Source organism: Amphiprion ocellaris, chromosome 2 (assembly GCF_022539595.1).
Source record: "Amphiprion ocellaris isolate individual 3 ecotype Okinawa chromosome 2, ASM2253959v1, whole genome shotgun sequence".
Lineage (NCBI taxonomy): Eukaryota > Metazoa > Chordata > Actinopteri > Pomacentridae > Amphiprion > Amphiprion ocellaris.
Window position 1 is genome coordinate 24,886,162 of NC_072767.1, and position 24,553 is coordinate 24,910,714.

The window sequence follows — 24,553 nt, forward strand, 5'->3', positions numbered from 1 at the left end:
GCTTCCTCCTACAGTCCAAAAACATGCTGAGGTTAATTGGTGATTTTAAATTGTCTCTAGGTGTGAATGCAAATGTGATTGTTTGCCTTTATGTGTAGCCTTGAAAAACACTGGTGACCTGTCCAGGGTGTCCCCTGCCTTCACCCAAAGTCAGCTGGGATAGACTCCAGCCCCATGCGACCCTAATCAGGATTAAGTGGTGTGTAGATAATGGATGGATGGGTGGATGGTATGATGACACATAACAGTGAAAATTTCAGGTCTTTATTTTCAATTGTACTTGTCCAGTAATAGAAAAATGTAAAGTGAACCAAAAATTTTGTGCAAAATGTACAAATTTTGATAGGAATCAACACTGACAATTATTAATATATGCAGGGTAGTTTATTGCTAATAACTGTATTCCTACCTTTAGAGTCTGCACAATTTGCACTAAATTTCCGGTTCTCTTTGGGATCTCACAGTCTTCCTCTGCACAAGCAGTTAGACAAGTGTTATTTTTATTTGAACTATGATGAATACATCACTTTAACGGTTGAGTGCTAATTTTAGAGGGGAAAACAGGAGTGGCACAGTGGCTCCACTGGTCCTAGGTTTGTATGAGATCATCGTTCCTATACAGTGACATAACCTCAGTCCTGCTGCCCTCTAGCGTCAGTCTGATGTACCTGCACGTCTCAACCACTGTGTGACGTAATATGTCTGAGCGCTCAGCCAATCAGCTGTCGCCCACGGAGACGATTTGAAATTGAGGCGGGTGAGGGCGGAAGCGAGGAGGAGACAATAATAAACAAAAGTAGCTCTGTTCGCTTGCACTGAGCTAAACTTTTATTCGAATGGACATATATTCACCTTTAGCCAACATTTCAAGTCGTTTTTGCTTCTGTTTTTCATGCCGTGTATTATAGCTCGAGCAGCCGGAGTGCTAGCTGATCTCTTTTTAACAAGCTAATCTTACTGTTGGTCACTTGTTTTAGCCATGTCGATATTTAGCGTGCAAGCGAGAAAGCACACGGCTTATTATGATCATTTGCTGTCAACATCGACGTCCAGGACACCTGGTAGAGAGCGGAAAGCAGACACAGCGTTGGGTAAAAATGAGATATCATCCGGGGAGTCGGCGTGTGAAGACAGCAGGTCGTCCGATAAAAGCCGGCAGGTAAATAGGACTTATGTAGTCTCTGCGCTGTCAAGAAGTGGCAGCGGGCTACAGACTCCTTACCGGGCCCGACTAACGCTGCAGAGGAGGTCAAGGAGGAAAACCGGGGCTGAGACAGCTGATAAAACCATGACAGAAAGTAGCCAGAACACCACACCGGCTCCGGAGAAGAGGCTCACCTTGCAGCGGAGGACCAGGACTCCCTCCATGGATAAAAATGCGCAGCGTGGGGTGAGCGGTGTTACCCCGCAGCCAGCACCGAAAGTCCTCATTGAACCAAACGGCAGGACACCCGGTATATTCAGGTCCACGAGTTTAAGAGAAACTGCAGCTAAGAACAGAGCAGAAGCTGCGGCTCATGTGGGGACACAGGGGAGGTTGGTTCACACCAAGACTCCCTCCTCTTCCTCCACAGGAAGGCAACCAGAGGACCAGGCCCAAACCTTTAAAACCCCCACCAAAAAGACCCCGTTTGAGAAAATCGCAGCCAGGAGAGACGTGTTCGAGAGACTTGCAGGGAAAGAAGCTCCTAAACCGGTTTTGGTCAAATCTGCTAGTCTGGAAAGGCCCAAGTCCCGAGCACAGCAAGCAGGAGACACTAAACCTGTAGCTGCTCCTCGGGTCAGCAAAGTGTCTGCAGGTGTGCACAAACCCAGCACTGGACTGCAGGGGAGAAATACAACCTCCTCAAATCAAAAGGGAGACTTGACCCAGGCCAGGACATGTGCTACTGCTCCAGCAGCCACTGAACAACTCCTGACCCGTCCCAGTGAGACTCTAAAGCAGCAGGACTCCTTTAAGATGGAGAACAGTGCAGTGACTGTGGCTGTCCGAGTTCGTCCTTTCAATGCCAGGTTTGTAATCTGATGGTTGACTTGAAGAAGATATGTCATCATGTGAGGGCCTGGGGTTTGCCAAAGTAACATCTGACACCTCTGGAGGTATCCTGAGCATAAATATGGGGAAGCTGTAGACACACCTTCCCCGAATTACAACACACTGTGTAGTCAAACCAGATCATGTGTATGCTTTAAGTAATTTGCAACATTAGGATAATATATTTCTCAATAGGTTTTAAAACACGATTGGCTTGAAAAGGAAATATGGCATTTATGTTAAAGCTTTATAGGAATTTATAGGAACAGTTCATCTAAGTGCTCAGATATGCATTAAGGAAAAAAATTCTAGTGGATGAAATACATTTCTTAAAGTGTGCCTTTTACATATTCTGCTTTCTTTTAGGGAGAAAGCAGAGAAGGCAGTGCAGGTCATCTTCATGAATGGCCAGGAGACTGTTGTCCAGCATCCAGACTCCAAACACAGCTACTCCTTCACATACGACTTCTCCTTCTGCTCGGTGGATGACAGAGATCCCACCTTTGCCGGCCAGCAGACGGTGTACGAGATACTGGCCAAACCTCTGCTGCTCAGGGCCTTTGAGGGATTTAACACCTGCCTGTTTGCTTATGGCCAGACGGGTTCTGGCAAATCATATACGTGAGTGTTTTTCTTTTCGATTTAAAACAGTCACCTTTGCATCACTGAATCAGATTCCCTGTCGTGCTCTTGTTCTATTTACTCTTAGAAATGAATGCTGCTTTTGACATGTTTTTTTTTAATTGCCCTATAAATTTGTTTAAATTGCTTCTTTTGCAGCATGATGGGCTTTGAGGAAGAGGTTGGGGTTATTCCGCGTTTCTGCCAAGAGCTTTTTTCTAGACTGGCCCCCATGGAAAATGAAGAGGTAACGTGTCACATTGAGGCATTCATTGCTGGTTAATTGCTCTTTTTCTTTTTAGAAACATCTCTTTCAAAGCAGGTTTTGCTTGTAAATTCAAAAGGTTTTTTTCAGAAAACATTCCAACCTTTAAAAGACTGTAATGTGTACATTTGGCATCTTTTCAGTCTGGTTGCATAACTGAAGTTATCAATTTGGGTTTTTATATTCAGGTAAAATGCCATGTGGAAATGAGCTACTTTGAAGTGTACAATGAAAAGATCCATGACCTGCTGGTGACCAGAGATGAACCAAACCAGAGGAGAATGCCTGTGAGTAATTTGCACCTAATTGGAATTTACTCTCGAAATAAAAGAACTGCTGTTTAAGTTTAAATGTGATTTACAATTTTTTTGTACTTGCAAGCATGGAACATAACATTCCTTAATTTGAAGATTTTATATAAAAAATGTTTCCTGCTTTTAGCGAAATCGGTGGCTACTTTTTCTTTCCTGAATTTTTCTGTGTACGTTTACCTGATGATCATAAATTTCACGGTGCATAATGCTAAGGTGACTTTTTTTTTTTACTGGTAGTGTTGAATAACTTGAGAAGATGTAGAGTTGAAATAGAACCTTGTTGATTTGTCTTTCCAGCTGAGGGTGAGGGAGCATCCAGTTCACGGTCCTTATGTTGCTGAGCTCTCTGCGTAAGAAAACCCTTTTCGTTCTTTTTCTATATTTCTCTTTTGCTCTATTAGACTTTACGGTCCTAGGTCAGATGAGCATTTCTAAATCTCATGTTCTGCTGAATTGTTGACCTTGTTATTTCTTCACAGGAATGTGGTGAGCTCTTACAATGACATTCAGGTAGGTTGGACCTGCTGTCAAAATTCCTTCTTCTTTCAATCCTTAGCAGATTAAAAACAAGTCAGAATGAATGAGCAAGTCAGGGGTCAGTGTTAAATAGAGCCCAGGAAGCAATAAAGGCAGAAGCATTTGACAGGATGTTAATGTGTTCAAAGTGCATTGAAAGGAATACTAAGCATCAAGGATCTCCAAGTGAGATGTCAGAGAATCAGTGATAATTGTGTAATGATTTATTGTGTCTGTTTTTTAGGCTTGGCTGGAGCTGGGCAACAAGCAGAGGGCCACAGCAGCTACAGGAATGAATGACAAGAGCTCCAGATCTCACTCTGTCTTCACCCTGGTAATGACCCAGACTAAGGTATGGCCACTTGGTTTGACTGTACAGTTTCCTATGTCACAGCATTAATCTACATGAACATCACAACTGAATGTTGCGCAATAAAGCCAAAAATATTAATAAAATCTCTCCCACTGGCATTTGCTTTTATAAGTAATTAAAGTAAAAACTATGCTAATAAACACAGTTTGTACATTTATACTGGAGTGACACATGGATTATGTGGGACTGGGACATGTTTTCGCTGAATGTTCATCCATCAGTTTGACTGTGTGTGCTTGTGCACAGACTGAATCTGTGGAGGGAGAGGAGCATGACCACAGTATCACCAGCAGGATCAACTTGGTTGATTTGGCAGGCAGCGAACGATGTAACTCGGCCCAGACAAGTGGAGACCGACTCAGGGTACACACACAAACACACATACATATTGCTATCCTTGGTAACTGAATTTGCTTTTCCCGTTTTCATTGTTAAGTGAATATGTGCATCAACTATTTATGAGATGTCACTTTGAGTCCTGCAGTTTGGGATGTCCATTTTTCATTTTGACATGTTCAAACCTAAGCAATAACTTGCAAATAGTCTGACGGAATTAATCAGTCATCATTAGTTACATGTTGAATTGATTATTAGAATTAGATTTCTCTAAATTTTAGTTTTATTTATACCCATTTGTTCAGTTTTTGGCAGAAGATGCTTCATTCAAACAGAAATGATACATGAGAAATGTTTTATTAGTACTTGCATTGTAACCATCCGCTGCTGTGTTAAAGTTATCATGGAAATGTTGTTTGTGAGACTATGATGGGTAATAATGAAAGAGTCCATTGAGTTCAGCTTTTATTTGAGCAATTATGCAGATTGCTGATTCTGAAAATGTTCCTTCTTGCAGAATGTTCAAATTTATTTGAACTGTTGTTTTTATTTGTGTGGTATCATCAAAGAGAGAAAAGGTAAAATCACTTATTTCACTGTCATTGTAGGAGGGTGCAAGCATCAACAAATCCCTGCTAACCCTTGGAAAGGTCATCTCTGCCTTATCAGACCAGGCACTGACCAGGAAGAAGGTCTTTATACCATACAGAGAGTCTGTCCTTACATGGTGAGTGGTTTGCAAATGATTTTTATTTTTATAACCCTTCTTTTCTATTTATTTATTTTTAACAAGAAGCAAAAACAGAAGGGACCAACCAACAATCAAAATTCATATTTAAGATATGTAGAATTCATTAACATAAATTCATTATAAATGAATATGTATAAATTGGGGTGTTTTTTTCTGAACCATGGCGGTTAAGCACATCTGTAACTGGTCAGCATTTTAGTTTAGAAGGATGATCTTGACCAAGTCCCATTTATTCCCTCCTGCAGGCTGTTGAAAGAGAGCCTCGGTGGGAACTCTAAGACGGCCATGATAGCTACGCTGAGCCCGGCGGGCAGCAATGTGGAGGAGAGCCTGAGCACTCTGCGCTACGCCCAGCAGGCCCGCACAATCATTAACATAGCCAAGGTCAATGAGGACACCAATGCCAAGCTCATCAGAGGTCAGATCTCCATTCCGTACACTTTCCAAGATGTGTATATTTTTTCATGCTGGAGCTAATCAATGCAATAAGCATTTAAATTGTATTGATTAATTCAACCAATTTAATTATCTAAGCCTAAATAGTAAAAAAGTAATATTAAGTTTTATTCAGTGTGTGTGAGCCTGTAAGTACACTGTTGTCTGTCACTGGGTTTTCAGTCATTCTGTGGCCAAGATATATCCTTGGCCTCCGTAGCATGTGACATCAGTGTAGGGAGAAAGTGAAGCAGGGCTAGAAAAACCTTGTTACCTTCACAAAACAATTTTGATCTTCAAGGAACTTTTTCCTGAAAAATATTCAGGTTCTTTTGTGAGTCTGAGCATCTGCCATCTTACACAAACAGCACAAAACCTGTATAGCCTTATTCACAAAGAACAGCAAATGTGGCATCTCTATACCAAGCAGTGTAAAGTCCTGGCTTCCCAGGTGCAGTCAGTATTTGTGCAGTAGAAAAGCCTCACAGTACAAAATGAGATTTTTAAGCAATAAAGCATGATTCCTAAAAGTCCCCTCTATCCTCAATAGCTTAATTATTTTCATATGTCTTGGTTGGCTTGGTTTGTCCTTTAGCTCCTCCTTCATCCACCTCTCTTTGTTTCTGTCTCACTGTCTGTTTCTCTTTCTTTATATGGTGAATGTCTTTGTGTTACCGGCTTGCTCTTGATCTCTTTCTCTCTCCTTCTGTCCCACATACCCTTCTGTCAACCCATTTATCCATCACAGCTCATGCGCTATCCAGCTGAAATTAAAGCCTGGCCCTAACCTTGCCTCCAGGCCATATTTATGCACTGTCAGTTGCACATGGCGGCTAACTGTCATGCAAGTATTATTTTTCATAAGATGATCGTGCTGCTGTTTGAAGTTTTTAGCACTAAGGGGAGCTCTTGGTGTGGATTTGTCTCACGTCGGCTGTCAGCATGAAACGCTCAAAGTGTATATGACTCAGACATTACAAATCAGGTCAGTGTTGCTCAGTAAACTGTCTTCAATCAGTGACATTGTTAAGCAGTTCACTGACAAAATCTGAATATTTATTTGGCCTCATGTCCTCTGTGGCATTTTATGTAACTCCCTGCAATTTCATATAGACGTTTGCTCAAAGCTGCTACATTTTATCTTTGTGAAAAAGCAATTTTGACAAACTTTTTTGTTTCAGAGCTGAAGGCAGAGGTGGAGAAACTGCGAGCAGCCCAGATGAGCTCCCAGGGCATTGAACCAGAGAGAGTCAGGCTGTTCCAGCAGGAGATCACCACTCTGAGGAACAAACTTTGTCAGCAAGAGAGAGAAATGGTTGAAGCCAACCGGTCAGCATTACTGCAATAATTCTAACATTTTAATCGTGTTAATCAGTCATGACATAATCTGGCATTTTAGGGTGGGGCTGTCAAAGTGTAAGCTGGAAATTTCTGCATTTGACAGAAATCTAGTTGCAAAGTGATTCTTCATTTTCCCTGTTAGGCTTCCATTCATGTTCCAGTAAGGGTGTATTTGCAGTAATGCATAGATGTGTACATATATTTGTGCGGTTTTCATATCGTTATACTTAATGAATATGAACATATAATGATTTAGTTCTGTTATTATTTTTTTATACTTTTGTATAAGGGGAAATATAAGCATTACATTCAAATATTCAAAAAGAAAACTTTAAGCAAAGTCGTCTTTTTCCTTTTTCTATAAATTTTAGACAGCAAGAAGTTTCAGAATTGAGTGAGTAGGAGATGCATCTCAGATGATAATAGTCAAATTTGATCATAGATTATTTAATGTTATATTTCATTTTCTGCAGGGCATGGAGAGAGAAACTTGAGCAAGCAGAAATTCGCAAACGTGAGGAGACTAAAGAATTGCAAGTAAGTTTTTTTTTTTTTTTTAATGTATTTTTTGCATAGCATATAGTTTGACTATTTTCTCTTACTTGTACAATACTGTCCATTTTGTTTTGTGCAGCAATGCACAAATCTTTTCACAGTGCTGAACATAAAACTTAAAATTGATAAACTCTTCAATAAGCTGTACTAAAGATGCCTGTATTCACATGCTAATTAAAGTGTATGTTAGAGAAAAGCACAAAGAAAAGCTCTGTAAATATTCCTTGCTTTGTGTGAACAGAAAGCAGGTGTGACATTCAAGGTGGACAACCGTCTTCCCAACCTGGTGAATCTGAATGAGGACCCTCAGCTGTCTGAAATGCTTCTCTATATGATCAAAGAAGGTCGAACCACAGTGGGCAAGCTCAAATCTGGATCCAGCCATGACATCCAGCTGACTGGAGCCCTCATTGCTGACCAGCACTGGTGAGAACAAATCCCTGGAGGGCCGTGAAAACAATGAAATTTTGTTCTGTTGAATAAATATTATGTAGTCTGTGTGCAGTCTTGTCAGTCTTGCATGTATGCTTATTTAAAAAGTGAACAGCTGCAGTAACAAAGAGGATAATAGTATGTAAAAATTTAATAAGCTACTTTTCAGTGGAAACCATGTAATGTTGTTTAATTGCTCTGATGAGTAGTTGTTAATTTACAGGCAATGCAATGGAAATTACGGTGACAAGTGAATCCAAATGAATAAATAATTACTAAAACAAGGAATAGTTTAAAGATATTGGCAACTATGGTTAATGGCCTGTCTGCATTACAGTTTAAAATGGTAATTAAATTAATGTCATGATGTTTTTGTTTTTTAAAGTGTCATATCCAGCATCCATGGTACTGTCAGCATCACTCCTATGGAAAATGCCAAGACCTTTGTTAACGGCAACCTCATCTCTAACTCCACTGTCTTACATCATGTAAGTAGAGCAAAAAGTTTTCCTCAACATTTATCTTTGCCAGCTAACTAGTGGTCGTATCACTCATAGATCAAACTCACAGCCTGCCTGTCTGAAGCATTTTTATCAGTCACTCTTCTCATTGTTTGTCTGGCTTCCAGGGCGACAGGGTGATTCTTGGTGGAGACCACTACTTCCGCTTCAATCATCCAGCAGAGGTGCAGTCTGGGAAGCGAGTATCATGCTGGACAGAGGCAGGCGACGGTCACAAAGACTTTGAATTTGCCAAAAATGAGCTACTTGCAGCTCAAAGAGCACAGTGAGTGAGAAAGCACCAGATAAAGGTCTTTCAGATAAAGGAAAAACTGTAAAACCACTACACCAGTGCACTTTTTCAAGCACTGTACTTGAGAATTATTAATGAAAATCAGAATTCCCTTTAAGCAGTATTTTTTTGTGTGTGTCCCAGGCTTGAGGCAGAAATTGAAGAAGCCCATTTAAAGGCAAAAGAGGAGATGATGCGGGGAATCCAAATGGCAAAGGAGGTGGCTCAGAAAGAGCTATCTGACCAGAAGGCACTTTATGAACACAGAATCCGAGCCCTGGAGAGCGAGCTGGTAAACAAGACCTGTATTTCTTTTTCAATAATTTTTTTTAGAAATGAAAAGATGGTCTTGTTACCTCTACTTCTATTGCAGTTATTAGAAGTCAGTTTGCATGCAGGTTTTCTGAACTGAAAAAAGCAATACCCACAAATTCAAACCAATAAATATATTTCCTTAAACCTTGTGTATTATATTGCAATTTACAGAGCGTAGACCTCTGCATGTCCCCACACCCAGTGAAATTATGCAACCAGTATTGAGTAATACCAATATCCCATTCTTTCAGAATGAGGAGACTAAACGTAAGCGTCAGCAGGAGTTAGACAAGCAGAGGGTGGCCAGCCAAATGGCAGAGCTCAAGATGGCTAAGCTGGAGCTGGAGCAGGAGGTGGACACCCAGAAGAAACGCCTGCGTCTGCACATGGAGGCCCAGGTCAGGACTCACCGCAGAATATATGACATTTTCTCTTCATTTTTAAAAAAAAAAAAAAAAAAGTTGGATACCTGGGATGTTTTTTGTGTGGAGTAGGTTTTGTTGTATCAAAAATATGTCCCACATGTGTGAAGTTTTCTAAATTGACTAATGATGAGCTAATTGACAGTGTCTAGAATACAAAACATAGTATCACTTATATTGGAGGTAATCAAGAAACAAAACCATCTTTATTTTTCTATAAAATATGCCTTTAGGTTTATCATATGGATTGAAGATGTATGGAAAACTATGTAGGGTAGAATGGCAGGCCTCCAAAGGTACAGAATGGATAATAACTTAAGAATTTGATGACTCTACTCTGAATGTTTCCAGGAGGACAATGTGTTCTCCTTTAAGTACACAAAACTGGCCTATAGTCCTAGTGGGTGGTCGATCTGCAGTATCTATAAAAAGAGAAGTGTGACATTTTAAACAGATCTTTTTTCAGTCAGCCATTTTTTTCCCTTGATCCTCAGAAGTCGGAGTCCAGGAAATCTATAGCAGCTAAAGACATCATCCCCTTCATTTTCTCATTCTAATGATTTCTGATGATATGAAATGAATTTCAGAGGCTTAAGCAAATATCCTGAAACCCGGTTTCATGTTTAACCAATGGGGCATTTGGAATGTGTCTTGAGCCATGGTGGAGCCTGACTTCAGGCAAAATGTTTTGGCCTGATGGTTTTTAATATTGTTTACATTACCACAATTCACTTCAGGCCATGGAGGAACATCGTGTGTGCCAAGCAAGGATTGTGGATGCCCTCGAGGCGGAGAAGAAAAAGATCAGCAAGGAGCTGGAGGAGATGCAGAAGAAAAAAGCTTTAAGGGAAAACCACACTTCCCGAAACGGTGAGGGTTTTGAATTCGGCACTGAACATAGCAATTCACACCATCTAAAGGGAGTTCTGCGTGGGTGGTGTTTGTCACATAAGACAGAAGTCTTAGATTAAATCTGTTTGCCAGCACCTGAAATAACAATTAAGTGGACATGTGCCTAAAAGGAGCAGAGACAAATAGGCTATATAACTTTCATATGCAATTTATTGTGAGGTAATAAACAATTTTTTTTACGGATGGTGATTGGTCTACATGCAATAAAACCACACAATGCAAAGTAAAAACTTGAATCTCACTAAGTCGCATATTATGTACTGAATTCAATATAAATATATTTTCAACATGACAGTAAACAGCAAAATTTATGTTATTTGACACTCTTCTTCACCTTGTACAGGTGTCCATACAATACCTTGCATGTTTGTGCCAGTTATTTAGGCAAAAAGAGCAGGGGAATGAAGATTTTCACCATATGACTCTTGAGCCACATCCATAGATATGAGTGCTGTAGAGACTATCATGCTATTCCTCTTTTCCATTTAGTTTTGTATTTGTATGAAGAGCTAGGCATTCTACCAGCAGTGTAAGGTGATTTGTTTCTTTGAAGCTGAGGATTTTATACCCCCACTGCCCCAACCAGCAGAATGTTTCTGAACAGTTTCTGAGAATTACATCTCACATGGTCCAACTAAACACAGGCTCACATTTGTTATTGGGTAATGTAAGTAACAGTATTAAAACTGTTCTTGGGAGGTGAATCCCTCCAATTTTGGTGCTACTGAGTAGATACTCCGGTTTTCACTCAGGGCTATTGGTTACAGGGATTTTAATGTTTCATTTCTATGCTTCAGTCTCTCCACAGTGGGATGCCATGAAGTTGTCCTTGATGATCGAGGAAGCCAATAAAATCAGTGCTAAACTGAGGAAACACACAGTCTTCAGCAGGTATGAGAAGACAAGATTATTCAGGTTACAAACGCGATTATAATCAATAATTCCAGGAAGGTTTTGTACAGATTTTTAGAATTGTTTGCATTGTGGCTGCTGCTATGGTTCTCATTTTCTACAGTTCAGAAAAGTCAAAGTATCAGCTCCTGGCCATTTTTCAGCAAATATTATCATCATTAGGAGTAGCCAAAATTTATGTCACTCTTCTCTGTTTTAGACATGAAAGCTCTGAAGATGACAACATGCAGCAAGGTGGACTGCTACAGGTGCGGGTTCAAAACACAAAGCTGGGAATTACAACTTTTTGGAGCCTGGACAAGTTCCAGAACAACATGGCCGCCATGAGGGAGATTGAGCAGGTTTGCCTCCGAAGTCATTGCTCTTTTGATTGAATTAATGTTTTAGTATCTGAAAAACACATTAAAAAGGGAGTATCCTCTTGATATATCTAACTCTTAACTAATTAAAATTTTACCGATAATATGTAGATAGACCTGATTTCTGAAGTGGAAATCACCTAGAGATTTGCAGATATTAGAAATCCTAAATTGTGAATATAACATCAGTTTGTATCGGTTGTTTTCCAGCCTTTCAGCTAATTTCTTAGATTAGCTCAGCCTGTTTTCATGGCATTTATATTGGGCACTTTGGATATTTTGCATATGATCAGAATAACCATGGATGGAATAAAATCAGAGAGGTGTTTATGCCCTTAATAATGTCATAATGATAAATAATATGCTGTGAGTGGCCTCTTGGGCTGGACCCGAATATCCGAATATTCGGTTGTGACACTGTGGTGTCCGAATATTTATTTTGAGATCCGAATATTGGGATTCCACCCGCCCCCGTCGGATGTTAAGAAGCGAACCGAATATTCGGATATTCGTCATTAATCGTCATTAATCTGCTATTTGGGCCGGCCCTAGTGGCCTCATGATCAGGCTGCTAAATTCACAGGAATCTTGTGCGTACTGCCTTATTTAATTTGACCAGTATTTTGATAAGATAATGTATGAAGCATGAATCGTATTTAGTCAGTTAGCCTGTCGCTTCCTCATTGTGCATATTCAAAGCCTGACATCATCTTACACTCAATTTCCAATTTCCCAGGCATTTGACCTTATTTACAGTCTGGAATGGGTTATTTAATGCCTGACAGAGAGATGCTGTCTCGCTTTGGTGTGCTTTTCTCATTAAGTTGACTAAATGAGACTGGGCATGTCAGCAGTACTTTACTCTCCGCAGGGGGATTCCACCTCTAAAGATGACGATGTGTTTTATGACCCTGATGATGAGTGGGAGCAAGATATATCGGCCTCCTCTGCCTCTACCTCCTCCTTTTCTCGCCGAAGGTAATTATCCAGCTCTTCCTCTCTTTTCCCATCCATCAGTCCCTCATTCAGGGACCTTACATTTTAGATTTTGGGGAATGGTTTGGTATTCTTGTTCAGTCACTTGAAATATGTCAGTAGGAAAAAATATATACTTCTCCCTTAGAGAAGTACAGGACTACCTCACTGCAAGTGTGAACCTTGCTTGAATCCACAGACCTCATGCTCAACTATTTTAATTTGAACAATGTGCTAGGCAAAAAGATGTATATGGAAAGTTGAAAAGTATGTGGATGGAACATGGAAAATCATTTTTGTTTAACCATTTGGAAGATTTTGGTTATTTTTACAAGGTTCTCCTAGTTTCCAACAGTGTGATTTACAACCTGGCACACATTTTTGACATTTACACCATCCTTTTTTCTTTCAAGAAAAGTTGACGTGAAGTTTCTGCCCACAGAATATTTCCACCTTCATTGTATTTATTCTGTTTGTTCATTTCATTTCCATAAAAGCCATGCCAAGGTGTTGAGAAAAATAAACAGGATGAGGGGTTCCTATGTTTTTTGCTTCTTAACCGGTGACCCCAACAGGCACATGCAGAACATTTTCCCCTTCTGCTGTTTTTCTTTGTGAAACACTCCTGGTGGTGCCCAACTTACCACTATACCCGGCCAAATGAAACATGGCACAGGGTCTGTGGTTCCATCCTACTTCTGCCTCTGAGCCCATTAAACCTGTGCCTACGCCTCATGACCACAATCATTGCTCTTTACCGACTTTCTCACCTCTAGGTTGCTCCTAATAAGTGAAATTTGTTCTCCTCTTCTTTTTTTCTTTTAAAATCTGATTGACTTAATCTTAAGATCCAAAGCATGCCAAAGATGCATTTCTACACTGATATGACTAAGTCTGTTGATTCCCTCATTATAGCAGTGCCTGAAAATACATGATAGCACACAGATGCTGTCCAGAAGTCCACACAAATGAAAAAGATGACAAGAATGAAAAATAAAAAAAATGTTGGCACAACAAACTGACACAAAAACTTTGAGCTGTAATGAATATAATGTCTTGCACCTGCTTCTATAGTAACAGAGAGGCATTCTCAATGAGAGCATTAATGAAATGATTAAGAAAAATATAAAAATGGGGTGTTGCCTTCATACTCACAGCTTCTGGTTGATGGTTGCTTCTGGCTTTAGGAGCAGGAGTCTTCTGAAGAGCAGGAGAATCTCAGGGCGTCTCTATGAGATCCGGGTTCATCCGATTCAGAGCCTCCACAGTGGCTCCTTGCAGTCTGCTGGTAAGGAACTGTGTAACAACAACAAAAAATCATGGTTATGTCTGACCTTTTTTTTTTTTTTATTTTAAAACAAATGTTTGGCTTTAATGAGGAAATGAGGAAGGAAATATTTAGCATGAATATATCATTATATGTGTCTTCTGATGTAATATCTTTTCCTGTCAAGTTTAGACAAGCACCAATAGTCCACAGAAATCAGATTTTGATGTTTGAAGAGGCAGACTAAAAATGTCGGGAATTACACACAATGATGAAGTGTTACTGTTAAATAAACACTGGCTAACAGACTAGATTTAATGGAAAATTAACATTTGTTATGATACAACATTGCAAGAATGTTTTGTCGGATGAGTTCATTTGTGTCCACATCATCTTGTCCCTCTGCCTGACCCAGGGTTGATGGGTGTGACCAAACCTCCCTCTACACACTCCAGCACCACAGACCCTGCCATTCCCGGCATTTGCAAAGAGCTGATTGGTCAGTCAGTGGCCCGTCTGCGTGGTTGTAGTGGGACAGAAGAAAGCATGGCAGATAAATTAATCTCTGATCTGAACTTGATATACACGGCGTCCCAAAGCATATCTGACCTGTACGACAGCCTGGATGATGACAGCCAGGACAGCGGTGAGTTTCAACTAGATATTACTCTGTATGAGCGACAGGAGTAGTAAGCTAGTGCTAATGTTTCTTTCTTTGCCAGTAGATTAATACTCGTCCAGAGGCAGTGATTAGAAAAAGCCATTTTGCATATTATTTTTGATGTAACTGTTGTCGTTGCACAGAAAACCCAAATTCTAATTCATTCAATGTCAGTACAAGGTTTTCAACTCAAAGGCCCAGGATTGTATTCTTATCTTCTGCTGAAGTGTAGGGGATTGGATCAAACTTTAACCACAGCTTTTTCTTCTGCAGTGTTCGCGTGTAACGTGGTGGCTCAGACCGAGCTGGTCAAGGCCACAGTTGCCATAGAGAGTGCAGTGTTTGTTACCATGCAGTGGTTGGCCAGTGTGAAACCTTCCTCCGGCCTGCTATATACCATCGCTGAGGAACTCAAGAGCCAAGTCAAGAAGATGGGAGGATTCTTCCAGATGCTTATTCAGGTGAACACAAAAAATTAGACACACATTAAAAGCTACACAATGACATTATATTAGGGTTTTTCAGACACTTGTAGTATATAATAAATTAAAAGGAGTGCAAAATCTAAGCTGACAAATGATTTTCAATTTGGCATAGTTTGGAGACGGGGTGGCTAATCAAAATGCAGAGCATTGATTGACGGATCTTAGCTCTGAGCTGTTTGAGCTCCGTCTATGGAAATGGCAAAGCAGAGGGAATTCTCAACCTTGAGCCCCAAACAGAACATGAATATATGGAAAATAAATCTAAACTCCTTACCAGTCTCGGCACCTAAACACACAATTTTCCCCTCTCAATCCTGATTTCTAATATCTTGTAGCATTTTAATTTATTTACTGACCCTTCAGATTTTGTCCACTGTTGTGTTGGCTTCCTTGCATTGATTCACTATTAAATCAATTTTAATTTAACCTGTTTGTCAGTTTGTTTATGCTGACTTGATGTTGACTGAAACAAATTTTTTTTCTCCCCATCCAGGGTTGTGAATCTGAAATCACATCAATGGTGGTGGAGGCACGCAGGAAGAGCAGTCAGTGCCTGGATGCAGCGTTGCTTGCACTCGGCCACCTGGCGGCAGTGACAGGCATGCCGTTGAACACTGTGGGGCTGGGCGTCCAGGCCACAGGCAAGGTAACACCACCAATAAGTGTTAAGGCTCTGGGGTCCACTGTAATCAAGCCCCCAATTCATAATACCAGAGAATATAGTATTTGCTGTGTGGATCTCATTAAAAGGTGGGCAGTTAATGATCTGAATACATGTTTGATTTGTTTATGTGCAAGTGCAATGGTATCTCATGCTGTAATGACATATGATATGGAAATGTTTTGAATTGTTTCTGTCTTAACAAGAGCACAGCATTTAATGTGAGGGGGCAGTGAAGGTCATATGAAGATTTGATCAAACTCTGCTCTCTTCTGTTTAGTTTTATTAAACAAAGTAATTAGCTTATACAGGTATCGACAAACACTCATACACTTTTTTTTTTTTTTTTTTTTTTTACTTTTTACCTTTCTCAAAATCCACTCAAAACAACCACTGGCTATATCAGAAGCAGTGACAATAAGGATTACTAAACTAGACAAAACGATGACAAAAAAGTCACCTACAGATAATCAAATTTGACAGACTTCGAATGCTGGAGAAAGTTTGCTTGCAAGGATGTGATTTCAGGGAAATGTTGTGTAAAACGCCGCAGCAATAATCAGTTAGCCCCAAAGTGGCAAACCTTGGCTATATCTGTAGTGCTGTACACAGTATATAAGCTGATTAAGAGAAAATGCATCACAGTGATGGCAAACTAGGTTTGAGGTAAGAAATAGTGTCACCATAACATCGTTTGTCCACCAGAGAGAACAGACCAGGTTATTTGAGGTGTCAGTAGAATTAAAAACCTCATGCTCTGCTTTACTTTTTGTGGTTTTAGCAACTCAACAGAACAATAATGTTAAAAAATATGATCATACAAATATGACATCATCTTTTCAGCAATCTTTGGCCACTTGTCTGCTGAAGGGAACCAATAAGGGCATTCGCTCTCTTTTAGAAGAGAGTCTCACCATCACCAGGGAAATGCTGAGAGATGCTCAGCTTGCCTATCCCAGAAACCCAGTAAGAGACTGATTATTTTAAAATGTTGTTCCTTTTTTGTCCTCCCTTTTCAGTTGTAGTAATGAAATGTTATTTCATTCATCCTATTATTAAGTTTGATATTACCAATGTTATAAGTACATTGCTGCTGAATAACATAACTCCTAAGTGAATTGCTACTCTGATCCTTGTCATCTCTGTTTACAGGTCCTGCAGAGCCTAAAATCCAAGACACTTGATTTAGCTTGTGCTCTGCAGAGCTACATGCATTACCATATTTCTGTGAGTTTCAGCTACACAATAAGCTACAAACTGAGAACTATAGTAGCATTTAAACAAAGTGTGTATTGCCTGCACTATAGAAAGTTTACTTTTAGGAAGCTAAATCTTGATAGATTATGTAATCAACTCCTACAAATATAAGCAACACCTCCTTAAGACATTTCCTGCCATGTGATATTTAATTGGTTGACTTATGCTTTATAGTGTTTATTATCAATGATATGATAAAGCTGCACTATGAGAGAAAAGCTTCCACAAAATGGCAGCCAGATTTGACCTAAATTCTAAATGCATGTAACTCATTTAACTAGAAACCACTTTATTGCACCACACGTATTTTACTGGCAGCAATAGGTTTGTGTGGATGTGTAGTATTACAATGGCTTATTGGTGCCACTATATAGTCTAAACTATAATTTACCTTAAATAATATGTTACCTTTTGCTGTTTTGTAATGTTTCATATTCTACTTTGCTTAGCTTAAATGAAAAATGACCCAAATAGAGTAATGATTAATGGCACAAACATCTGCAGCTTCATCACAAAAACTACTGGCACTTGCATAAACCATGGACTAAAGGCAGAATACATGCTCGGCTAAGCTTCACTGGATATGTAAAGGTTACAAACAATGTTCCATCTTGACACAGGCTTAAATGTTACAGATTAGTACCCACTCCCACAGCAGCCCTGTTAAAGATGCCACTCAGCCTTTATTGCTCCTGTAAAGCTCAATGCTCTGTAAGCTTATCTCTCGACAGTCATCCCTTGACGATCGTTCACGTAATGAATGTGTTGAATGAAGTGGCATAAGTCACAGCTAACAGGCTTGTTTGCCGTTATCTTAGCCACACAAACTAGCAGTTTTTTTTTGTTAAAACCAATAATTGACACATATAGACGCAGGAGCATTTTGCTGCCCACAGTGTTATTGTGGTCAAATAAACCTGAGTTATAGCCTGTAACAGCTGCTTTCAGGGTGTGCTTAGAGCAAGACATGCAATGCAGCTCTAGACTTTTGTATGATCATGGATTTACATGTAGCAGTGAGTGTTTAGTGTTGCACAGACTTGATACACAAAATGTTTGGGTTTGTAGTTCCTGTCTTCTCAGAAAATAGCTATTTAAACACGAGCATAAATGGTAACAGTTGCTTTTTGAATGACTTGTAGTACTGTCACTATGCGTTATGTGTAAAATATACTCATAAGAAAATTCTCACCCTTGTTCATGTTAAATTGTATATATTTTTTTAAGCAATGGTATTATTATACAAAGGAATATGGATTCGTGGAAGACCAGGATGATATAATTTGTTTAACAGCGTACCTTTCAAGAAAATTCCACACTGCAAAGTTGCCCTGCACTTGACAGTCTGTCTTAACCTGGTAAATAAACATTTCTGTGGTTTGCGCTTCCATTCCGTACTGTTTATTTACTCTGTCCTGTTCCTGTTTTTTGGGATGTGTTCATGTTTGCAAACAGGAGAGAGAATCAGACCCAGAGGAGGTGGAGGAAGGGGAGGAGGATTCCTACGCTTCTCATTTGCAGAGACTGAGAGCTACATCGACCAAACTCTTCCAGTTAACTCAGGCCATAAGACAGCTGCATTCCTCTCTGTCTACAACTTTGCGAGGTGAAGCTTTTGACTCTTACATTGCCTGGGAGTTTAGCTGAGTCTTATTCAGAGTGACTTCTGAACGTCTCTGGGTCACAAGGATGAGAGACTAACAACATGCTAAAGGACAAAAATATTTTTCTAGCTTGTTTTGTTTAATTCAGTAGGATGATGTTCAGTTTGCTGATTTTATAATGTAAAGTGTCTGAGTATTTGAAAAGCGCTATACAAATAAAATTTGTTATTATTAAATACACGGTTACAGTGAAATAAAACTGAAGATTTTCAGCACTAAACATGGAATTATTAAAAATGCTATGATCCTTCTTTAGAGCTAGTTTTTAATAATATAGATGGTTAACTAACATAGTGACTGGCATTCTGGACACATGTATTTGTGAACGATGTGAAGAAAATCTGCCTCAGTCAAAATGTACCAGATTTTTGTTGTTGTGGATGCCACTAATCAGTCTGTCATCCTCCTTTCAGGAAAAGACAGAAGTTCTGACCTGAGCAGCTGCAGAGAGCTGATCTCCTCTTCTGCCAGGGCTGTTGATGAGCTGATCACCGGCCTGTCCAGGGAGGGAGGAGTGGCCCTGTCCCTGCAGCTTCCCTGTCTTCAGACAATAATGTCTGCCCGAGACGAGCTCCTCTCTGCCCTGCAGTCCTTGTCCTCCTTCTGGAGCCAACAGGGCATTGAAGAGAGCAGAAGTTCAGCTGGCTCTGACAAGAGTTCACAAGATGAAATCTTAACCAAAGACAGAACCGCCACTCACAGTGCTGTTAGAAATCGAGTTGTGAGTAAGATTGTGTACTCTCTTGCTCCAGTTGTGCCATCCAACGGCAGCCCGCACTGGGTGTAATGCATATTTATGTTGTTATTTACGATGTGCTTCCACCATTTTTTTCAGGATTTACAGTAAAAATGAACTGTTGGCATTAAGAAAACTTTCGGGTGAGCCTCCTGCTGGGTCACGGGTAGTTTTTTTGTAGCCTCACATCACAGACAGCAAACACTGTAGAGACTGCTTTAGCGTAGCCATCCACGAAATGTACCTATATTCACACAGTTTTCCTCACAGCTGGTGCTGAGATGTATCGGAGGTCTCTTCTTGAGTTTGGTAAGACTTTGCTTCTCAGCACTTTAAAGGTATTATTGACACATGACCTGGAGCTAAGAATTCAGTCATCAGAATATGTAGAGTTTAGCAATGTAATTATTAGTAAATAAACACAATTAGAAGTAATTATGTTTATCTGTGCCAGACTTTCACTGTTGTACAATATTTTTCAGAGGCCACCAAATGATTTTTCTGCTGCATTTCTTATTAATATAAACATGCAAGGTGTCACTGTTCAGCAGTCTGGTATACTGATATGTAAAAATTCATGCAAGACTTTGTCTCCTTTCTCTGCTGTATAAGTTTTCTTTACTGTATTAGGGCATATATTCTTCCCATGTTTGCAGAAAGCTTTGCCTTTGTATTTTGTGTAACATACAATTTGCACTCAGGAGAGACTTGTATATTTGGGGTTTCTTCTTAATAGATGTACTTTGACAGAGCACTGTTTTATTTCCTTTAAGTGCTTTGTGTCACCTGCTAAAAATTTGATATGTAAAAATAATACAGCAACTTGTACTAATACAATGAATTAACGTGGCTTGATTCTACAAAAACCCAAACCTTCCATATCGAAGGATAATATTCAGTAAACCATGAACTTGTGGTAAAGATGACACTCATATTAACAGTTATTAGTAGTTTCTTGGCACTGAAATATGGAACAGTATGCATTTAAACTGAGAAATGTTACATGTATACTCATTAACTGGGCTTTCTTATAGTTGATTGAATGCAGTAACACATTTATGCATTTCTTCCTTGGAACCTTATGGTACTATTGGCCTCTCTGTTGTAGGTAGACATTCAATCAAGTGTTTACAAAAAACACTACATGTATTTATTTGTCTTTTTACATATGAATTGTCCATTAACTTGATCCACATCCACTGATGACTGCAAGCCCAGAGTTTGGCTAGACCCATGACACCCACTCAAAGGCCCCCGTAGGTCCCCGAACCCTACTTTTATAACCCTCTGCTCTGTTGGCTGCAAGTTTCCACCCACTCCTCCTCTGAGCAGCCTCCTCTGCATCTTCCCCTCATGCTCTCAAGAGTCGGCTCCTCTTGTACTTTTGTAAGGGACTAATAGTACACAGCGAAAAAGAATATAGTTTTGGTAAACTTTACATTTCTGGGCTTCAAAAAAAAGACGAAAATACTTAACTTTTCAGGAGTGGTTGAATGCTGCGTTCACTGACACGACGTGATTGGAATGAGAAGACGCGCAAAAAAGAACGAATAAATCAGGTAAAATAATCGTTTTGTTTTGCTGGATCTAAAGAAGAAATAACACTACTGTGAAGTCGCATTTTATTCCCAGCTAATTAAGCTATTTTTTCAGGATGCACTGGTTATTGTTCCCCAGTCTAGGCCTGCTTGTAAGTACCAATCTTTGTATTTACATTTTCTCTCTTGTCGGACTTTATGTTTGGCAACTTTTAATTATAGTTGTAAAGCCCCTAAATATCCGCTTATCACTCACTTATTTGTCTGTAAATAATTAGGAACAAACCGCAATGATTCAAACTTGAATTGGTATTGATTGTTCCCTTTATTAATTAGTAATCCTATTATAATTCCTATAATGTCTCATCGACTGTTTTTTTTTTCTCCATGGAATAGTATAACTGGCAAATTTGAAGAAAATAGGCACTGGGTGACTAAGCCAAATTAAAGAAACTGAGGTGGACAGTTTTCTTATTTTTTTTTTATATAAAACTGTAAAATACAGTGTGAAACTGTTATTGGTTATGGTGTTCTTTTCAAAATGACAAGATGAGAGGTTAATGAAACCTACCTTGTCCGCCGTTTTGTTAATCAGCTCACCTGCGTTACTGGTAAAGAACGCTGTCTTCTGTCTTTTCCATACCTTCACCAATGAGCTAAACTTAATACTTGTGTTTCAGGTTTGTTTTCACAGCTATATAGAAGGTAAGTTACTTTCCCTCTTTAATTTAACATGTATCGCTAATCGTCAGCACAATTTGGTCTTAACAAATAGCTAACTTAGCTAGTCTGCTAACTTAGCAGATGACTTTAGCAGTCTATGAACCTTAACTAGCATGTAGTGAGCTAACTTACTTCTCTAGAGACGTCATTCAGGGCAACAGGCTAACTAGGGAGAACGCTAAGATGCTTTTAAGAGCTTTCCTCCAAATTATACATTGTACAAACCTCAAGTGAGTAAATTTTGTTAATAAGTTAGCTAGCGAATTTTAGCTAACACAAAAAGCTTAACTCAAAGAATAAGGAGACGGGTCTAATTCACTCACTTGTAGCTAAGTAAAGCAGACACGTACTGAAAGCTTTGACTTTCAATAATCTTACACACAAAAAACACCTAACAGAAGAATGCATACAAGGAAAATACCTATGAGAATATGTATAAGAGGATGTGTGCAAATTAGAGAGGGGTGCCTGACAGTGAGACAGCCAGGAGGTTTTTAACACTTATAATAATATTGACAAGGGCTTCTATAAGTGTACATTCATCCACCTGTTTTATGAAGGTTTTCAATATGCACATTAAATACGTGAGCACTTTCCCAGCTCTGATCGATGAACTAAAAAACATGGAAAATGCATGTCATTGTTTGGCTGGTGGCGGTGTATGTTCTCAATGGAAACTTTCTCTGGATGTCGTGTGCTTTTTGGGGTTGACTATGCAGGACATGTAAGCATGATCAGTCCACATACAGGAAAGCCAGTTTGTCTGCGTTACCTTATTTGACAGAAGTCTATGCATTTCCCTATTATTTCTGACCACTGGATGAATAAAGGATGTCTATTTTGCTAAAGGTAATGAAGCCTTAATTAATTAAACTGGTTAAAAAAGTACCATTTTTGGCACTGATGATTTTCCTTTGGGCCTGGCTAAAACCTCTTCAGAAGCCCTGTATTTTCATCTGTGCAGGAAAGCCCTTCATGAGTATCATTTGTACCGTAAAACATTTGACCTGACATGTAACCATTTGTCTCACCTGTCCAATCAGTTTATTTTAATATGTGTGACACATCCCTACTGCTGGTTTTAGTCCAGATGCCAGAGTTCTGTAATGACAATGATTGGATTTAGGTTTGTCAGTTTCAGTCTGAATTATACTAGTTTTGTCTGGTAGCGATCTCTCTACCAATCTCTTTTTTTTCCTTTTTTTTTTAAAATAGCCTTTACACTGGAAACCAGAACCCACACATACGATGAGTCCTACTATGAGTATGTGCCTGATCGCCTGCAATGGAAGAGTGCTGGGGAGCTGTGTAACCAACGCTCTGGGGCCTTAGCTACCGTCTCCAACCCAATAGAGAACCAAGAGCTTACCAGCTTTTTAAAATCATTGAACATTTCTCAGCCTGTGTGGATTGCCAGGAAAGTGGTGACGCATCTGACAAGTAGGTCCAGTGTGCTATTTGTTACACTTTAACATATTAGCACCTTTTCTTTAAAACAGTAGTCTCATTGTTTTTCTTGTCCAACAGCCAGGTTTGCCTACTCACTCAACTAACAAGCATGGTTATATAAAATCGGATGATGCTGCTACACAACTTTCTTTGCCAGTGTTTACAATAGGAATATGACTGAAAAGTGGGGCTTTTATGATTAGCTCCTTTCTTTTCCAAAAAAGTGTGCCAGGATTTTTCTTTCATAACTTCTTTTTCTCTCTCTGTTGTGAAACCAAAGGCTTCACCAAGACCCAGATTCTAAATTTCACTGGGCGCTCGGACAGGAAGCACGCCCGTCTCCTGCACAAGTTCCCCTCCATGGGCTCAGTGACTGTTTGCACCTATGTCCGCTTTGACCCACACTGCTTTGGAATTTCCACAATTTTCTCTTATTCCATCCAGTCATTTATTAATGAGTTCCAGCTCCGTGCGAACCTGACCCAGGGTAGACGTGTACAGCTGGCTCTGCTGGTCCATGGTATTCATGGACGTTACCAAGAAGCCTTCGACCATGATGACTCCTGGCACTCTGTGTGTGTTTCTTGGAGCCAGAAAGGTGGACGTTGGGCAATATATACTCATGGCCGTGTGATTTCAAAGGGTGAAGGCCTAAATAGTACTGACAGCATTGGCCCTGATGGACTTTTTATTATCGGGCAGGAACAGGACACCTTTGGAGGCTCATTCAAGGCTGACGAATCATTCTCAGGGAGCATCACTGAGCTGCACATTTGGGATCGGGTACTGAACAGCAGTGAAATATTCACCATGGAAAAGGAGTGCTCACCCATTTCCTCTGGGCTGGTGTTCAAGTGGAGTGGAGCAGCTATGGAAATAGAGCCCTCCCTTTCAACGCTGTGTGGAGACAGCCCATGTCAAGGTACATTAGTTAGGATGCAAACAGAGGACAGGGGAAGAAACTGAGGAGTAGCCAAAATCTGTATTGAAGGTTTTTTTTTTATCCACCAAGCACAGGAGATAGCTTACCCCACGAAAGGAAGGAGAGTCTCCAGGTTGTTCACAAGGTTTAGTGGTATAACTCAGCATTACTTTTGCTTGATGTTTACAGTTACTTTGGCATTAGGGCTGGGTGGGGTTGCTATGCAGAAAAACAATCACATAGAGACCATTTGAAAGTCATTTTTGACTGCTCACTTTTCAGTAACATGCCAAGATCTGAGCTGGCCTGATGTGGTAATCTCCACCCATCTGGCACTCCAGGCACAGTAAAAGAAATGCAGTGAATACTTTGCACATATAACTGAACCCAAATTTGCTTTGTCTCATCCCATCTTCCTTTACACCCATATATATAGCTCATTGTGATCTAATTTACACGTTTGCTGCAGTTCAAAAGACACTTTGACTACTAGTATTGCTGTCTGCTAGTTTTACAGTTGAATAGTCAA

The 24,553-nt window shown here is 39.8% G+C and overlaps 2 protein-coding genes across 4 annotated transcripts in view; both read left to right on the forward strand.

Moving 5' to 3' along the window:
- The first annotated feature begins 757 nt into the window (after window positions 1–757).
- On the forward strand, window positions 758–20,242 carry kif14 (kinesin family member 14). Its single transcript, XM_023290944.3, has 29 exons — window positions 758–2,013; window positions 2,402–2,656; window positions 2,816–2,903; window positions 3,110–3,208; window positions 3,533–3,585; window positions 3,715–3,745; window positions 3,996–4,103; window positions 4,371–4,487; window positions 5,069–5,187; window positions 5,457–5,629; window positions 6,828–6,975; window positions 7,461–7,524; window positions 7,784–7,968; window positions 8,360–8,462; window positions 8,603–8,760; window positions 8,911–9,058; window positions 9,333–9,479; window positions 10,241–10,373; window positions 11,213–11,306; window positions 11,527–11,668; window positions 12,558–12,664; window positions 13,849–13,949; window positions 14,344–14,574; window positions 14,863–15,050; window positions 15,568–15,720; window positions 16,579–16,701; window positions 16,888–16,962; window positions 18,448–18,598; window positions 19,070–20,242. Exons 1-29 carry the CDS (start codon window positions 980–982, stop codon window positions 19,441–19,443), a joined length of 4,902 nt encoding a protein of 1,633 aa, XP_023146712.2. The 5' UTR covers window positions 758–979; the 3' UTR covers window positions 19,444–20,242.
- A 329-nt stretch (window positions 20,243–20,571) lies between these two features.
- Window positions 20,572–24,553, forward strand: part of LOC111582318 (adhesion G-protein coupled receptor D2) — a 103,497-nt gene continuing 99,515 nt past the window's right edge. Inside the window, exons 1-5 of one of the 3 annotated variants that reach the window (XM_055015894.1) lie at window positions 20,572–20,951; window positions 21,046–21,082; window positions 21,611–21,635; window positions 22,869–23,093; window positions 23,383–24,024. In XM_055015894.1, coding sequence (XP_054871869.1) covers window positions 21,047–21,082; window positions 21,611–21,635; window positions 22,869–23,093; window positions 23,383–24,024 — 928 coding nt within the window. In that variant the 5' untranslated portion in view covers window positions 20,572–20,951; window position 21,046. The remainder of the gene's footprint in view (window positions 20,952–21,045; window positions 21,083–21,610; window positions 21,636–22,868; window positions 23,094–23,382; window positions 24,025–24,553) is intronic. The other 2 variants (XM_055015881.1, XM_055015890.1) reach the window with 2 other exon arrangements.

Bases quoted from the DNA above. Each gene is read 5' to 3' on its own strand.
- kif14 (XM_023290944.3), top strand. From the start codon at position 980: ATGTCGATATTTAGCGTGCAAGCGAGAAAGCACACGGCTTATTATGAT. The intron at 2,657-2,815 runs GTGAGTGTTTTT...CTTCTTTTGCAG, and splicing joins GGTTCTGGCAAATCATATAC to CATGATGGGCTTTGAGGAAG. The intron at 4,488-5,068 runs GTACACACACAA...CTGTCATTGTAG, and splicing joins CAAGTGGAGACCGACTCAGG to GAGGGTGCAAGCATCAACAA.